Source organism: Saccoglossus kowalevskii, chromosome 3 (genome assembly GCF_978046115.1).
Source record: "Saccoglossus kowalevskii chromosome 3, keSacKowa6.1, whole genome shotgun sequence".
NCBI lineage: Eukaryota > Metazoa > Hemichordata > Enteropneusta > Harrimaniidae > Saccoglossus > Saccoglossus kowalevskii.
Window position 1 is genome coordinate 29,044,559 of NC_140643.1, and position 17,457 is coordinate 29,062,015.

General features: G+C 34.4%; 3 protein-coding genes across 7 annotated transcripts in view; 2 read left to right on the forward strand and 1 right to left on the reverse strand.

The window, feature by feature from the left end:
• The window catches only part of LOC100370084 (uncharacterized), a 113,639-nt gene extending 107,124 nt beyond the window's left edge, over positions 1–6,515 (forward strand). Inside the window, exons 61-65 of the mRNA XM_085497000.1 lie at positions 93–156; positions 869–1,064; positions 2,708–2,818; positions 3,264–3,428; positions 4,945–6,515. Coding sequence (XP_085353126.1) covers positions 93–156; positions 869–1,064; positions 2,708–2,818; positions 3,264–3,428; positions 4,945–5,183 — 775 coding nt within the window. The 3' untranslated portion in view covers positions 5,184–6,515. The remainder of the gene's footprint in view (positions 1–92; positions 157–868; positions 1,065–2,707; positions 2,819–3,263; positions 3,429–4,944) is intronic.
• A 1,440-nt stretch (positions 6,516–7,955) lies between these two features.
• TRIM (tripartite motif protein) lies at positions 7,956–12,959 on the reverse strand. Of its 4 annotated transcripts, none has more exons than XM_085496491.1 (3): positions 12,824–12,959; positions 10,677–10,790; positions 7,956–10,258 (listed from the first exon to the last, which is right to left on the reverse strand). In XM_085496491.1, the coding sequence occupies exon 3, from the start codon at positions 10,231–10,233 to the stop codon at positions 8,782–8,784; it is 1,452 nt and encodes a 483-aa protein (XP_085352617.1). In that variant the 5' UTR covers positions 10,234–10,258; positions 10,677–10,790; positions 12,824–12,959; the 3' UTR covers positions 7,956–8,781.
• On the forward strand, positions 12,932–15,366 carry LOC146747711 (uncharacterized). Of its 2 annotated transcripts, XM_085497001.1 has the most exons (4): positions 13,032–13,155; positions 13,489–13,848; positions 13,974–14,042; positions 14,208–15,366. In XM_085497001.1, exons 2-4 carry the CDS (start codon positions 13,599–13,601, stop codon positions 15,224–15,226), a joined length of 1,338 nt encoding a protein of 445 aa, XP_085353127.1. In that variant the 5' UTR covers positions 13,032–13,155; positions 13,489–13,598; the 3' UTR covers positions 15,227–15,366. The 2 variants fall into 2 exon arrangements, with proteins under 2 accessions (XP_085353128.1, XP_085353127.1); XM_085497002.1 differs by lacking the exon at positions 13,489–13,848 and having other exon boundaries at positions 12,932–13,155.
• Positions 15,367–17,457: the final 2,091 nt, after the last annotated feature.

The following is a 17,457-nucleotide window of genomic DNA, read 5'->3' on the forward strand; positions in this document are numbered from 1 at the left end:
TATACATCATTGAACATGGAGTCTATTAGATACAGTTATAAAATCAACAATACTTTAAAAAATTTGACTTATCTCTTAAATTTTTTTTGTAGGTGTCTTGCATCAAAAATAGCAATGAAGTCATTTGTACGTTATTCCAGAGGCCATGGAAAAAGAGTAAGTTGCTCAAAATTATTTATTTGTCAAAATGAGAATTAGAGTGGTGTCATTGTAGTATTGAATGCAAAAGAGATTCTAAGACTGATTATTATAAATCTGTCACTGTAACGCCATATGTTACAGCATGCCGTAAGTTTGCATTATTCTATGTTTTTTTTTCATCCTACCATATAAGGAAATGCGAATTCCAAATACAGAATGATCACGTGCGTAAACATTCTCTAATAATAAAAACAAACCTTGCTGCCAAGGTCGCTGATTCTGTTCTAAACTTTTTGGATTTCCGCATTCCCATGATGTATCCTTGGAAGGAAAAGATGTATAGTAATAAGTTTATTACGAGAATACCTCAAAGTATGCACTGTATGCTGCCGCATCGTCCTCCACTGCACGCCGGTCGATAGTCCTGCTGTACTGTCTTCATGATCTTATCATTATAGTATTTATATAATATGTTTCTGAAAGCTCCATCTTTGAACCTATTACCCATTGACTGTTAATACCAAATTATTCACTAAAGCAACTCAGTAAATGTAAAATAAATTATGTAAATTAACTCCTCATTTGAGCTACTGATTCAAACTTTTTCATTTATAAGTGTGTATTTCATTTTCTAACTAAAATGTAACACCTAAATTGTGGCGTTAACCTTCAAGTTGTCTGTATCAATTTCATCAATTTCCTCATGTACATCTGTCTTATTCTTTAGATTTCCTTTATTACCTGTTGTTGCGCCAGTTATGAATCTACCACAAACCATAGACATTCTTTAGCAGAGGTTATTGTAGAGAATGCTTGGAGAGATGATAAGTGCATCCGTCATTGCTGTTCATGTCATTCTACTTCTCCTGGATTCAACCCAGCCAAGAAAAGCACTGCTAATAATAAGCATAAATCGGGAAAAGGTAAGAATTGTGTATGCTTGTTTCAAAATGACATTGTAACATTATTAGTTTTGATTTGTATTACTGAAAAAATGTTCAATGTATACTTTCTTTGACAGAGGTGCTCTACAATTAAGGATTCATAAGATAAGGATATGCAACTTTCATAATATATATATATATGATATGCAATGAAGACCTCCTTATAGTTACTGTATACCCACAGGGAGTTGGACAAACTTATGTATTTTAATAAATTATTAAATAATAAAATGTTATATAACTTTTCTTTTACCCCCCCCCCCCCCCTTCCTGGTATTGATTTCAAGTAATCACTGATCCTTGTTTATACCACGCTTTCCTTTATCACAACTTTGTTACGCGTTAATGTCATATGCAAATTTTAGCGCGTGATGTAGACACTCCCTATTATAGTAAAATATCCCAAGGGTTGAAACACGCCAGGACTGTGGCATAAAATCACGCATTCGAACCTTTCAAAGTTCGTTTTCTTTACATATATGGCATCTGTAATGACATGGATGGCATTAGAAAGTGACACAATTGCATTTGCACTTGAATATTTATTAAAACTCATTGCGATCGAGCGACATGGCAGGAGCACAACCGTAAAGCCGGAAACCGGATGTTGCGATCTTTGACCTCTATCGCAAAGAATGACTTGTATATTGTTGTCACATGATCAGAAGTAAACAATTTTCCCATGAATTGTGCTGCTGCCATGTTGATTATTTTCATTAGAAAGATCTCGAAGAGCAACGCAAACGACATTTGAAGTAGAAACCATTTTACAGAAGAGTCACTGATTCATTGAAGCTGTGTCGCATTGGAGATTACACTCCCCGGATTTAAAAAAATCGCACAGCATTTCTTGTTTATTAATGCATCTCATGAATAAATTAAATGCCCCACCGGCTTTACGGTTGTGCTCATGCCACAGTCCTGGCACGTTTCAACCCTTGGGATATTTTACTATAGGGCGTGTCTACACCGCGCGTTAAAATTTGCATATAACATTAGCGCGTAACAAAGTTGTGATAAAGGAAAGAGTGGTATAAACAAGGATCAGTGATTACTTGAAATCGATACCAGGAAGTGGGGGGGGTAAAAGAAAAGTTATATAACAATTTATTATTTAATAATTTATTAAAATACATAAGTTTGTCCAACTCCCTGTGGTATACCATAAACAGAAATGAGTGAAATTATTTGCTGCATTCAAAAATGTAAAATCAACATTATCTGAGATGAACATGAACTAGTACTTTCGCAGACTCACTAATTTTAATTAAGATTTCTAGATTTTGTGATCATGCATATCGTATGAATTCGTCAATGTGGGATCTTCATCGCATTTCACACTCTTGCATACCCTGATATTGATAAAATTCGTATACGTGTATTATTGAAGAAATAAAAACCTTCATGCGACTTCCATCACATCACAAAAAATGCCTTTTTATAATATATATTTAATTTTAGTCAAATTCTGCTAGTTTCCATATATAGTTACTTTAATTTGTAAATTTACAAGCCCTTCGCTCACAATAAAAATATACCATGTAGCTATGACATTAATAACTAATAACATCTTCAATGTTTACCCTTGAGTTATAATTATCTTTCTTGTTTTTTTTTTACAGGTCTTGTACGTAACGACAGTAACAGTAGCAGTGATTCGTCCAATGTCACAGGTGTTGCTGAGTTGTTCGGCATACAAGGTGTTCCAACAATGGTAGTTATTCATTCAGATGGTAAGTTTGCTGACTAAGACTCATGAACGGTAGTTTATATTCTCAGATGTATAGAAGATCATTGGTTCAAATAAAGCATCTGTGGGTTAATATATTTTTGATCTTAGTAACAACACATTTACTAATTTCCAAACTACACTGCCAAATTGGGTTGGGATAAATGGAAATATCACAGAACTGGAGGAGCCAGGAATGGGCCAATATATACATATATTAAAATTGGTCTACCAGTAATAAAAAGTACAAATATCATGGATGCACCAGTCTATGCAATTTCCAGTTTAGTGCAGTCAAATATGATGTGTGAGACATAGGTGATAAATACACAAAATGAATGCATAAAATGTGGGGTGAAAGCCAAACTGTATGATTGTACGCTTTTGTTGATTGTCAACTGATAAGATTCCATTGTTGCTGGTCTCAATATATTTATTGTCATGCTCAGGTCACATTGCTTGGCAAGGACGATATGCAGCGTATGAATACCCCGACTTTGAATCATTTACTGATCACATGTTATGTGAGGTGATGGAGACAAGGTGCCCTGTCACATGTGATCACTGTAAGCTGAAATCTATATCTGAAGAACCCAAACTAAAACCCATTGCAGGTATGTTTGTTGTTATTTAAGTGTAATCATCACCTGTTTTGTCATGCTCACTGATTTCACAAGCATTTGAAGACACTGGAAATATTTCACTCACACAAATGATTATTTACTGCATGTGTGGAAACTTAGAACTTGAACCTATTTATTTCTGGCACAGTAATGCACATTCTCCATCAGTTAATATATAGCTAACTTTACTGCTAATAGAGTTAAATCACCACAACCATATTTAAAATATAGTTTTCAAGGTAGCTGTATTATACATTCATGTATATTTGCAAAATTATCTTTTACATTTTGCTACCCTGACTGAAAAAAAAATCAGATGCATCGAAGAGCAGTTTTTATTGAAAAATGATCGATTCTGTCAAGGCCATATAAAGTCACATGATTTTCTGGCATACAAGAAACATAACATCTGCAAGCAAAACATAACAATGTGCAAATGTATTTTAGAGTTTGATGTGCTGTTTAAAGTTTTGAGTTCAAATTCTAAGCAAAGACAAATATCACTGTTACGTTATTTTAATGTTCATAATGTTTGTAACTTTGTCAGATATTGTACCATGTCGTGTTTATCTGTCTTAGTTCATCTGGTTTGTGTTTGATGCAGCAGCTGGGGTCGAGTGAGTGCATGCTGTTTATTTCATTTTCACCGATATAGGCACAGTAATGAGCACCCACAATTGTATAAAACTTCATCACCAATTTAATTAATTAGGCACAATTTAAAATTTCTGTTATATGAATGGCTTTAATAGCTTATCACTTATTATTATTGTTGACAAAGTGAGTCTTCTCAGAGTTCATCTTGTCTGTGTGTGTGTACATACATTTAGGAAACTAAATTTATGTAACACACAGCCAAGTGATGATAACATCATAAAGTGACTTCTTCTCTTTGTTTTACATTTTCAGAAATTTTTATTTTGCCATTTGAGATGAAATTTAATTAAATGTAATCTTAGAAAAATTTGATTTGGAATTTATTGAAGTGGAATTAAATTGTAATTTAAATTTACGGTAGTAATATTAATGATCAAAATTATTATCTAGCATGTGTTCCAATGAACTGTGCATCAGAATTTAATGTAATTTAATACCTGGGTGCTTTGGGATAATCTGCACATCTAATTAGTTTGTTGCTTGAAATGAGCATATTAATTACCTTATTTGCATAATATTCAGCCAATTTTCTGATTTCTTCTCTGCTTTTTGGATTTTAATTTAATAACCTAGTTCGTTTTTGGTTAATTACCTAATTTGTATAATCGTAACCAATTTATATATCAAAGCACTTATAGGACTATGACATGGTGATTCATGTACCAGATTTTTACTGAAAATTAGATTGATATTTGGCATAATAATGTAAAACTGTGATTGTATAAAAATTCCATATAAATGAAAGTTTCAATGAATTTGAACTTCATTTAAAGTTCATTTGAGCCAGCCACATGTGACCATGTTTGTGTAAATTAGCTCTGCGTATATAACCTGGATCATATTATTTCAGCTAATCCCAAGTCGGTAAGGGTAGTTATATCAGAACCGTCAACATCATCAACATCAGGGATTGAACCGCTGCAAGCCAATAATTGGGTTGATACCGACCCAGATACCAGTTGTCAGCTGCCTAGGAACAGACGTGGTAAACACAGAAGAAGCAAAGATAAAATGTCTGAACCGCAACTGTCAAATGGGCCGTCTCTGCAAAAGAAATCTCACAGACCTAAGTCTTCCTATTCCCAGTAGACTAGATATTCAACACTAACTTACCTGGTCTTATACAAATTATACCAGTCTGCGCATCCGTGTTCCGAAAATAATGTGCTGTAGTCATGGAAACAGCTAATCAGTGACGACACATAAATCTGTGCGAAGTACAAAGTTACAAAGCAATTCACCAGGCCATTCTTGAGTGTACTCAGAAAGGCTAAATTCCAGGCTAAATATAATGTACTTTAAATTACAAAATTATTTGATTGAATACAATGTACATATTTTCCATCAAACCATTGTTTTGGAAAGTGATTTGACGCCCGAATTGAGAAATGTTTTGAAACTTATTCACACAGCAAATAAACAGAGCCTCCATTATGTGACCTATTACACACAGTTTATTTTTCAATTTTCACTTCACTGTACTGCACTCAGGTTTTAACTTTTGTATAATACATGTATATACATAAACGTTTGTACTATTTTACCTTCTATGCAACAGTTAAGAATATTTTCAAACTATATTCCAGAATTATAATGATTCTCTGTGCGAATGTAAACATTTATTGAATTTTTATATTCAAAAGTCTTATGTCCATTATTTTCCCTTTTTTGTAAATAATCTTGAACAAATTTTATTTGTTGACTGTCACCTCCTAAAACTATTTATTTTTAATTCATGCATATTGAATAAAAGTATGCAGTGGGAATGCAGTAAGGGCATCAATATTGACACATTTTGTAGTCTTTCATTTTAATTATGTATGATGTCTTATTACAAATTTTATCTTGGGTATTTTGGTTTTATAATCTTTTATAAAATAAAGTCCAAATTATTGTTAAATTATACATGACGTGATTAGGACTTTCCAATTTGTGGTTGCCTTAACTCTTTAAATGCACAAAAACGTAGCTGCATAATCTTTTCCTTTTGCTTGAAAGTCAAGAAGAATTTATGTTCATTGGGCCAAAGAAATTATATAAAAATACACAAGTTTTCAAAATGATCACTAAAATGTTGATGTGAAAAAATATGTTTCTCAAAGGATTAGAGTGTGTGTCTTTTTAACAGTTTCGAGAAATCCAGATTCTTTGGTTTTGTATAAATATAAACAAGTACACTTTTTTTAGTTTGAAATCTAAATTAAAATCATTAAATTACTTTTACAAAAGGAAATCATGCAGAGTTCATTTATTCAGCATGTATATTTGTAAATAAAGACTTTACAACTTTTGATGAAGAAATATTATTTGCCATGTAAAATGTTTTGGTGCGATGATGGTTGCAGTATATTTATAAATGTGTTATTGTAGTGGATGCAATTCACATTTTAAAAGGACAAAATAAAGTAATTTTTCAACAAACTTTATTGTTTTTGTGAGAACGATACTGGCAATTGTATGGAAAAGTTTTATTGCATTGCTTTTGATTGGGAAGTGAAATCTTATTCTGGTTGTCCAAGGTAGTGGTTGGTTTTATTCAAACTTGTCATTGACATCACTAATGGTAGATTACTAATGCATGCCATTTTGTCGCATGGTTTAATTCAAAATGTCCTTGTGGCAGCTATGTTGATGAAGTACGAAACAGATATTGTAAAATGACTAATTTTCACTGGGTTTGAATTTCGCTGATTTACCGTTTCAGGTATATTCAGTGGGTTTTAAATTTACGGTTTCATCATTTAGATAATGTGTTCTATGCTAATTTTAGCGCATTTTCCAGTCAGCAAAATAAACAAAATTAAAACCCAGTTAATAAATAACCTTTTTACTGTAACAGTAATTTAAGTTATGAGTTAAGAACATGTATGCTAAGCCATATAGTTCCGTAAAATTCGTTCAGTGAATAGAATAAAAAATCCATTCAATCGTACACTCGCTAGTATAAGTATTCTACTTTTAAATAACTACATGCTATTTTAACGAGTTTGGCTCAATGCATACATTAACAGAATCTTAATTTAGCTAAAATGCTAACAATCTTATAAGAATATACTTTCTTTTGAATTAGCTACATTTTGAATTAACGAAATTACACATGAGCTAATATATCTAAAATAACGTGCCAGCTAAAATATAGTATGTCATCGCATACACAAGGTACCAAATCGTGGCAATACACTAACAGCCTTGGGGTTTAAATGCGATGCTGATAACAGCACAATGCGCTTGACATATGGGAGGTCAAATGTTATGAAGCTGTTGGTGATATGATATGGGCAATTGTTTGACTGGTTTTGGGGCAGCATACCACTTAGTGACTGGTACTTCTGAACTTCTGTACTTTTGACTGGACAACTCAGAGATGGCGGCACGAAATTTTGCATGGAGGGGCAAGATCTGCTCACCTTCCTACGGGGGTCAGCTCCCCCTTAAAAATGTTGACATCTAGCCCCTGTATTTTGAGGGGCAAATTTTACTGACACAAAGGGTTTCAGCTGGATTTTAGAGAGCGACACCCCAACATTTGTTTTCGAGGGGGCGGTCGCGCCCCTCTGCCCTTCATGCTGCCGCCACTGTAACTGATGATGTCTTGTCGCAGTGAGAAGGCGTTTAGGTATTTTCTGGATGAGAAAATCACTGTCGTTTCTGCATTTTTTCCATTTTGTGACCCACTGTATCTGTGTATCTCGATTCATTCTTTTTAACCATGCATACATCATCCATCAGACTACTCTACATTATGAATTGTACAACATCTATAAAGCACACACAGAATACAAACCTCTGTCACAGGTTTGATTTATATTCTACACTATTGTACTTTTATGCTATTGTTTTCATTGAATGACAAAGCACATATTGACACAAGCTTCAAGTTTATTTGTAAAAAGGACAACAAAATTAATTCTCGCTAAAGAAATAAGATAGTAACCCTATATAGCACTGGTGAAAAAATATTTCAAATTATAGTTTTCTCAATGACAACGAGGTATAATCAATTGCTCTTTGTTTCAAAGACAACCCCTCTCAAAAAATGACATCTCATGCAATGAATAATAATTGAAATGAAAACATCCATGTTTCTATGGTAACAATATTAAGATATACCGGAACTAACAGACTGGTTCATTTTTGAAGAGCAGCCACTTCTAAATATAACATAAAAATCAACGCCAGCAAAAACATGGCTTTCTTTGCGAAGGTAATTTACTTAGGTATCTGGTATTTACATGTAACTTTAAGAAAAACACGATTCATTCAACTTGAAAGATCAGTAAATGAAAAATGTCGACATTCTTGATTGACATTTTGTTATGAACATTCGACTAGTTAATGGCTCAAGTTTCCCAAAAGTAAAACAAATTTGGTTTGCAACATTTCCTGTAATGACAATTAGATATCAAGTTGCTGACGCCGCATTAAATTGAAGCGATAAACTAGGATTACCTATTAAAGATGTATAGATAGGCTGGATCAAGATGTCAGGTTGGAAATAACGCAATGCACTGCAATATAGACAGTACTGCAGTATGTATAATCACCTCAAACATGTATTTAATTGTGAAGTATTAAATTAGCAAATATAAGTCGAAGCTATTCAGTTTAACATTGGGTACAAGTAACGAATTATGACTATAATTAATTATATTCACTCTGATTATGTGATATTCATTTCAATGTCACGCTACGTTTTCAATTTATCTTTGATATCAATTATGTTCGGTTTCACCACTGCAGGAGTACCATATATTTTAATCATAACGCTGTGTCTTCCGTGTTGCTTTGGTCGAAATATTACTCTATAAGTACCATCACCATTGTCTATCGCTGTTGTCTCAGTCAGCTTTTCATCAGGGCCACCAATGGTAGTATCCAAACTGATTCCAGACACGCCCAGTGGTTTTCCATCCATTCCATGTGGGGTGATAGTAATTTTACATTCAGTACCAACACACTTATCAATGGCCTGAATATCACACCTCGTCTTTCCACCATAACCAACAAATACTGCCCTCTTCACCAAACATTCAGGTACATCGGTTGGATGAAAGCAGTGTGGAAATTCTTCAACTTTGACAACGTGAGGTGAAATGACTTTTGAAGACACTTTGTCCATCTGACTACTGATATCATCTTTTGCTGTTAATAGTTCAATGTCACTGCTATGTTTCAGTGCGTGTTCTGCAAATTCAGCAGTGCTATTAGTGACTGTAAGTTCTAATTCAAGGTCATTCATTTCGCTATTTAAACAAGATTCTACCAAGTCCTCCTGTTTTTTCACTTCAGAGAGAAGTTCTGTCTTTCTAATTTCGAGTTTCTTAAACAATTGATTGAAGAAATTCGTGATTTCTCTTTGTTCATTTGTGCTACTGTCCTTTAAGTTGGCCTGATCCGCGTCTACCTCTCTGATTAGAGTTTTTAACACGTTGCTCCTTTTTTTCAAAACTTCTAACTTTTTTTGTATGATTCCAGTATATTTTCCTAACGCCTTCTCTATCTCGATTGGTTCATGTCCATCCGCTTTATTGTGATCCAAAAACGCACATTGCAGGCAAATAGTTGACTGACAGGCTTGGCTATCACAAAATAGTGTAAGCTCCTGATTTTGATGATTTCTACCTCGGGAGCAATATGTTTTACGTCGCAGCATTGATTCATCTATACCTTTCGAGGATGCTGTCAATTCCTCCATTGGTTTCAGCTCATGGGTTTTTAAACCAAGTGAATAGGCATGTGCTTCATCGCAAAGATTGCAAAGGAATGCACGGCAATTCATACAAAACGAGATGGCAGAGGCATCTTGATTTCGGTTACAGCTTTGACATGGGATGAAAAGTTTCTTGGTTACCTTTTCCTGTGTTACAAAGTATTGTCGTTGATTTTGTATGATAAAATTATTAGGTATACCATCAACGCCGTTATGTGGAGTTTGCGTTTTTTGTCTGCATTCTGGGCAATTGAATTCTTTTGTTGTTCCAATATAGTTGGACAAACACGATTTACAGTATGTGTGCAGGCAGGGAAGATATTTTGGAATCTTCTCTTCATCATTGTACGGCTCTTCGCATAGTTTACATGTTAGAAAACGCTCGTCAAATTCGTCCTTGCTTATTTGAACACGTTTAGCGTCTGCCATGATAATGAATACCGAATATTCTTTTCTGAAATATATAAGTGAGTCTGAGAGTTGGCTGTTAATATTTCTAATTGTACTAGACATAATTGCATTAAACATTTTGTTATTTTTCGTGTTTTAACCCTGCACAGTTCAGAGATTATGTATTTGTAAACTGTTAATACACATTAATAATTATTTATGATGTAATGCAGTGCACAGTTACATTGTGGCATTTCGATCTGCGGAAATCAAGTTTTGAATACAACATGCACAGGAGTTAGGTTTACCAGTTATCGTCCAGATTAATAAACGGTCTTCACGATTCAAGCAGAAATAAAAACAAAACATGCACCGTCAAATGGTCTACCGGGTATAAAATAATTGTGTGTCAAACATTGGTTAATAATAACACCGAAGACCGATGACATGACTAAGGTGGGTTCGACGTCAATATAACTTACCCCAACGTAACTTCTACGATAATGTATGAGATTATACTAGTGCCAGTAAGGTGCACAATAATAGTTGATCTGATGTTCTGACTGTGGTAAATCAGGTGTGGCAGTAGTTAGTTTCTAAAAAGATCAGGATATTTTAGTTACAAACACATTACTTATTTGTGAATGTTAATGATATTAAACTACACTCATGCATGAGTCATCAAGGCACGAGACGACTATATATCTACATGTATGTCCAAAGGGCGTGTCATTCTAGAGATCGTGAATCCTGCGATCTGATTGGTAGTAACGCAATCTCCCAGGCAGAGTTCTATTCCACGAATATATCTTTGCCACCACGCGATATTATGCTTGTCGTTGATTGGTCGTTTCGTCACAGTGGAACTACTTACAGTAGTTTATTGAAACACTTACAATTCCTCAGAAGGAATTAAAATGGTTACACTAACCGCTAAACACATATATAAAACTTAACAAATTTTACAAAAATTACTATCTAAAGCACAATAAGGGTTTAAAAAAACCCAACAGGCTACAATTACAAAATAACTATTGATATATGTAGGTAATAATATTGACAAAAAAAATAGATCAAATAATAATAAAAACAAATTAACAGTAAATCAACGAAACATGGAAATCAGAAAACAAAAACGTATTAAAGCAGAAAAGTAATTATGTTAATTTGCCAGAAGATGTTGCTGTCTAAGGTTCGTGCTATTTTTGATAAATTGGGCAACTGGTATTTGTACATTCAGGTTTGTATCACCCATTAATTTAAAAAAATAGTTGTAGTCACTCAATATGATGTGCTTAGTAGACTCTTCAAATAGTGCTTTTCGCGATTTTTCGTAAAAAGGGCATTCAATCATGAAATGGTACTCGTCTTCTACTTTGTTATTTAAACACAGTTCGCAGATTGTTCTTTCCCATTTCGGTTTTTGGTTTGGTGTACCACCCTGTTTAAATTTTTAATTTATGATTGCTCAGACGGAACCTACTTAGACATTCACGTTGTTCGGCATTCTTTATTTCGATCACATCATTTTCTAAAATTAATTCATTTTTGAAATTTTTGTACGTTCTGAGTTTATTTCATCTCTTATTGTTATTTTGGTTATCATCAGTCCCTCCGTTAATTTCCCTTTTCCAGTATAATTTATATATTTTTTCAACTTCCAAAATTAATTCCTTGGTTTCGCTGTACTATCTGCTTTTTAATGGTTTGTTCATAATTGCTGCCTCTCTTACCAATTCATTTGATGTATTCATTGCTCTGTTGAAGTATTTAATTAATTGTTTTTTGATGAATATGTCGAGTGGGTATTTTCCCAGTTCCCCATAAATACCCAAGATTGATGTGTTCTTCCTGACTCCAAAAACAAAACGACAAAAGTTTAGGTGAATTTCTTCCACACTTGATTTGTATGTGCTTTCGTGACCCCAGATGTCACTTCCGTAAACTAGTATGGGCCTAATTAGTTTATCGCAAAGGGATAGCATTGTAAATGGATGAAAATTTGGCTTATGTCCAAGTTTTGCTTTTAAACTAAATAAAGCTTTTTGGCAAAGACGCCCAACAAAACATTCCAAGGCAGGTGTTTGATTTTCGAACCTGACGAAAATGTACGCGTTGTTTATAGATTCTGGCTAATTTTAAATTGAGAAGCTAATTTTTTACTTTACGTAACACAAACGGTGTGGCAGTAGCACGATTTAGTCGTCAATACTACGAAGTGCTTTCGTTTGTTTATATTTCTTCGCCTGGCAATCCACAGGACGGTCGGTTTGATGAACCGAGTAACACCTTAGTAACGGTTATTACGCGATGGATTTATTTTCTTTTGTAAATCATAACTATTTCACCGTTTTCAGTGCGTTTGCAAAAAAATCATTATCAGCTATCGGTGAAATATTTTAAAACTCTAATAACAAAAATACGCAAATATTACGCGTAGTAAAAGTCTTGTGGTGTTTCACCACAAAATGGCGGTGTGTGGTGGCAGAGATACTTTCGGTAATTTAACCGCAAGGAGCTCTGGGAAGGAGAATAGTAGTAACGCCCTATTATGTTAAACGCTTCGTCCCCTGTGAGTCGGAATTTCCATAGTTAGGTATGAGCAGGCAGGCAAGAATAATATCCTTACCTGCTAGGATATCTCTTCGTAGGGATGGTGAAATAAGCTCAACAAAAGACAACGTTAGTATTCTGCAGAGTGTTTTGGCTGTTCGTCATATTGCGACCCAGAGTTTCCGCTTCCTGTTTTGGGCGAAACTGAATAACGTCACTTCCCGTGTTTGGTGTTGACGCTGCATGGCAGCGATATTGGCTAGGTTGGAGACAGACAATTGCAGATCCTGTATCATCCGAGGGGTAACAACTGCGGGATTCGAACCTTGATCATTCTGATGACTGATTACTGCAGCTGCTTGGGCTAGTGCGACCGTTGATTGGGAAATCGGCGCTACAGGATGATCGGTAAGACTGCTCGTTGGCGGATTGCTTTGTTGTTGGATAATTGCCAAAGTTTCAAAGTTTATTAGGAATCCAGTCAGCTAAATGCTGTTTTACAAGGAGCCATTTAAAATATTACATTAAAATACAATACAGAAAATAACTATAAAAATATATACAAATATCCAAGCAACAATCACATTAGAATATTTTTAAAATTTACCAGTATTTTGTAAAATCATGGATGTACTAAGAAAGGATGAACCACTGACCAATTTTCTTTGATCAATCTGTTTTGCCGCTGATTATTTTGAAGTAATAAATAAACATTGATGTTTACTTCTAATTACGTTTAAGATCGTAATCGCGTAGCTGGGTGATCCCTAAATCTGTTTGCACTGTGCGTTCGGCAGTTCTCGGAGTCGGTCGGCACATCCGGGTCACGTGCCATTTCCGCCTAAGCAAAGATGGCGTCGCACGTAGTGGAGCACATTACCGCTGAAGAAAATGATAGTTTTGATTATAGTGAAATTGAGGCGTTAGAAGAATTTATTCTGAGTGAGGATTCGTTTTGTTTATGTGGAGGTTCGGAAACGAATGAGATGATTTGTTGTGATTCTGGAAATTGCGAGTTTGGGTGGTTTCATTTTGCCTGTGTCGATCTCACACCAGCGACCATACCAACAGGCAAATGGTACTGTAAAGAGTGTTCTTCAGGTATTTAATTGAAATTTTGTACATTGTCGACTAAAACTGTTACTTCGTTGTGAAATATTTTAAACCATCTCCAGTGTTGATTGTGTTATAGTAATTTCTATAAATTTTATATTTGTTCTCTTCAGGTTGTAAGGCGAAATTTTCCCAGCGAAAACCCAGTAATAACGGCAGTGTCCGTAGGAAAAGCAGTAACGGTAATGTATTGAATATTTATCAGCCTTTTCTCATTTTTTTACATGACCCATAGATTGTTTTCATATACACATAAAACCGGAATTTGGAAACTTCTTTACCCATTTATTTTTTGAAACCTATAAAAGCTAGGACCAGGTTTATAAACATGTAACTTTTTTTTTCAGTGACCACTAGTCAAGCACTTCCTGAATACACCTTGGAGAATGCTATTTCTGATCACAGAAAAATTCTGTCTAATGCTGTAGATGATGTTTTATCAGATCCAATGCTTCAACTGAATGAAGACATGGAAGAAGATATAGTAAAGGTGTTAACAACTATGAAAGACACTTCCTGTGAAGCTAATGATCTTGGTGTTGCATTGATTAAAGAACTTTGGCAGAGTGCTGAGTCTGTCAAGGAATCTAATTTATCGCTAGACATTATGTGTACTACATTTCACTCTCTCAGCCTTGGTAGTAAAATTCCATTGATATTTGATAATTACCTAGAGTCACGCAACTTGTGTATACCATCAAGACCAAAACTGTTTTTGTCTCAATTTTTATTAGATTCTCTGATAAAATGTTTATTGCAAGCGAAACTTGGCAAAGCTTGTACAGAAGTTACCACTGATGTAGATTTAAGTATCACTAAAGAAGAACAGCAAGTACTTCGGTATATTGCAGGTTATGTGCCATTTCATTTACAGAAATTCTATTCCAAGTTTAATAGCAACTTTGCACAAGCTTGCCTAGATGCTATTCAGGATTGGAAAAGTAGGGACAGTTGTGTAGACTCCAACAGTTTTCTGCATTGTACCAGGAAATGGATAGATTTGGTCAACCGTGGTGGATTGTACTCAGTAAATGACAATTTTTACCTTTTTATCAGGCGTATAGAGAACGAGGCAAGGAAAAACCTGAAGATTGATAAAATGCAATCATATAGGGATGTTAATCTAAAACAGAATCTTGTTTCTGCATTATATAAATCAGCTAGCATTGCAGATGGTTGGAATATTGTCTCGAATCATATTGAAAATTGCCACGTTGCCAACTCATTATTTGGTAGAATTATAGATTCATATGCAAGTATTCGATGTAGGTCATATGCTAATGTTTATATGTATTTACGAAAGCTGCAAGACCAGAAGGTTTCAAAAAAAGGGGAAAAAAGTTTAAGGAAACAATTGTGCAAATGAGGTGGCTGTTTTTAAAAATGATGGATTGACGTGCAATTTTGATGGAAAGATTTTAAGGCGGCATTCCCAACTTCTTTTCAGAACATATGACAACTGTATATTTAGACTTTTTGGTATTAATAAAATATTTATTGCCATAATATTCATGAGTATCAATATGTCCATGCATGAAGAGAGCTCAGGGGCCTATATGGTAAATACATCACTGACAGATAGCATTCTTGAACATGCATATAAAACATTTATAGGGCATCAACTGTCAAAACACCATTCACATGACAACACAGAAATAACAAAATTAATTTTTACTAAAGATGCTAATTTACATTTTTTATTTGAAAGAAATAACCTTGTATATCCACTAATCATGTGGTTAAAACTGTAATACCATGCCTTGTTTTAATGACCAGCCCCCCCCCCCCCCCAAAAAAAAAAAACTTTTGCAAGTGGAAAAAGGCGTTTCCGCTGGGTATATATACAACAATAAATTTACAATTATTGAAGGTGGATCTCAACACTGATTGTGTGGTCAAATATAAATACTGTATCCCCCCTTTTTTTAAACTAACAAAATATTTGAACCCCTATTAAGCACAACATTGTAATTAATCACAGCAATGGTGTTGCCTGAAGTCTCTTCCTTGGTCTTCTTTGAAGAGGTGTATCAGACAGCTGTTGGTTCCCTACATCCTGTAAAATACAGTTACTTCTGATGGTTGTTTGTACTTGTTGGGAGCCGGCAACATAGAGCGATAAGGCATTTCTTCCAAATTCTTCAACTGATGGATTGTCATTGCGACCAACACAGGAGCGATGTCTGCTGAAATACTCCTCCAGTGGATCCTGGGAAAATTTTTCACTTAGGATGAATTTTACACCAGTCTCCTGAAGTAACTCTTTAGTCAGCACAACAAAAGACTTCACTGCAATAGCATAAATACAAAATTATGAAAATCAAGTTCTAAAACACACAATTCAGTGTTTTCTCAAAGAAAACATGGTTAGTGAGAAAGTTTGATTAGTCACTCAAACTTGTTCAAATTTCATTCTGGCTTTAAGTGAGAAAATTCCAAAAAGTACAGAAGCATTTGCTTTTATAGAAAATTTCTTTGAGAAATTTGACAGCCACTAAGCAAGTAGAGCCCTGGTGGGATCATTTATTATCCCATGATAAATGCTTTCATTTTATTGAACACGGAGCAGAGACTAAAGCATCAGTTTTAACTCACCTGTTATTCTCAATCCCTCAAGAGTTTCTCTGCTGAGACACATTTTTCGCCTTTCATTTAGTGATAAATTCTCAGTACTTAGACATTCCTCTTCCCATTCCCTTAAAAATTCAAGGAATTCATTTTCCAACCACTGTTGGATAAAGAATATAAAAAGAAAATAAATGATCAGAACATGAATATTACATTGACTACTGGACTTTCTGAAATTACAACTGTAATTAAAAAAAATCCTTCTCATTCAAAATTTACTTGTGAGTCCATATTATACAAAAAACAATTGGAAATTCTTAAGAGCTTGCTTTGAATGGGACCAATTACAGCTGTACATACCTGAAATCTCCAATCTCCTAGGTCTTTGTAAGGTGCTAGGACTGATTTTCTATTTCTGACATCTTGTCCACATCTTGAAACATTGAGACAATCAAAAAATCTGTCTATCATGAAAACAAATTTCTCAGTAGACTTTGTATCATGTCGTCCTCTTGCTTTGAATGCATTAACCACACTGGAACTTAGAACCTATTTAGTACAGGATAAGTATTACACATGTATCATATATTTTTGTATTTTGATTTACAATATTTAACACACGAGTGGCTATATTCCTAACACACCACAAGAAAATGCAGACTTCTCAGCAAGGTGAATGGCCTTCACATTTTGTAACAAAAATTTTCTGCAGCAACAGTTTTGGATGTGGGATTTACTTAATTTTCATTGTGCAAATGTACTTACTTGTGCTGCCAATTTCACTTTCATTCTTAATGAAGGGGATAAATGTAAATGTTCATATGTAATCTTGGAAAGTTTTCTCAATGATGCCACTCCACTCACATTACCAACACCTATGTCATCTTCCACCAGATCAACTAGCTGCTTCCAGGAAATGCTTTGTTTATTGTACTGCATGGAAGAACAAATTATATACTGTAAAATTACTAATTTTTACTGGATTTAAATTTCAATGATTTGGCATTTTTAGACATATTCAGTGGGTTT

Coding starts and splice junctions, on each gene's coding strand:
- TRIM (XM_085496491.1), bottom strand. CDS start 10,233: ATGGCAGACGCTAAACGTGTTCAAATAAGCAAGGACGAATTTGACGAG.
- LOC146747711 (XM_085497001.1), top strand. CDS start 13,599: ATGGCGTCGCACGTAGTGGAGCACATTACCGCTGAAGAAAATGATAGT. Junction 13,849..13,973: donor CTGTAAAGAGTGTTCTTCAG/GTATTTAATTGA, acceptor TGTTCTCTTCAG/GTTGTAAGGCGAAATTTTCC. Junction 14,043..14,207: donor CCGTAGGAAAAGCAGTAACG/GTAATGTATTGA, acceptor TTTTTTTTTCAG/TGACCACTAGTCAAGCACTT.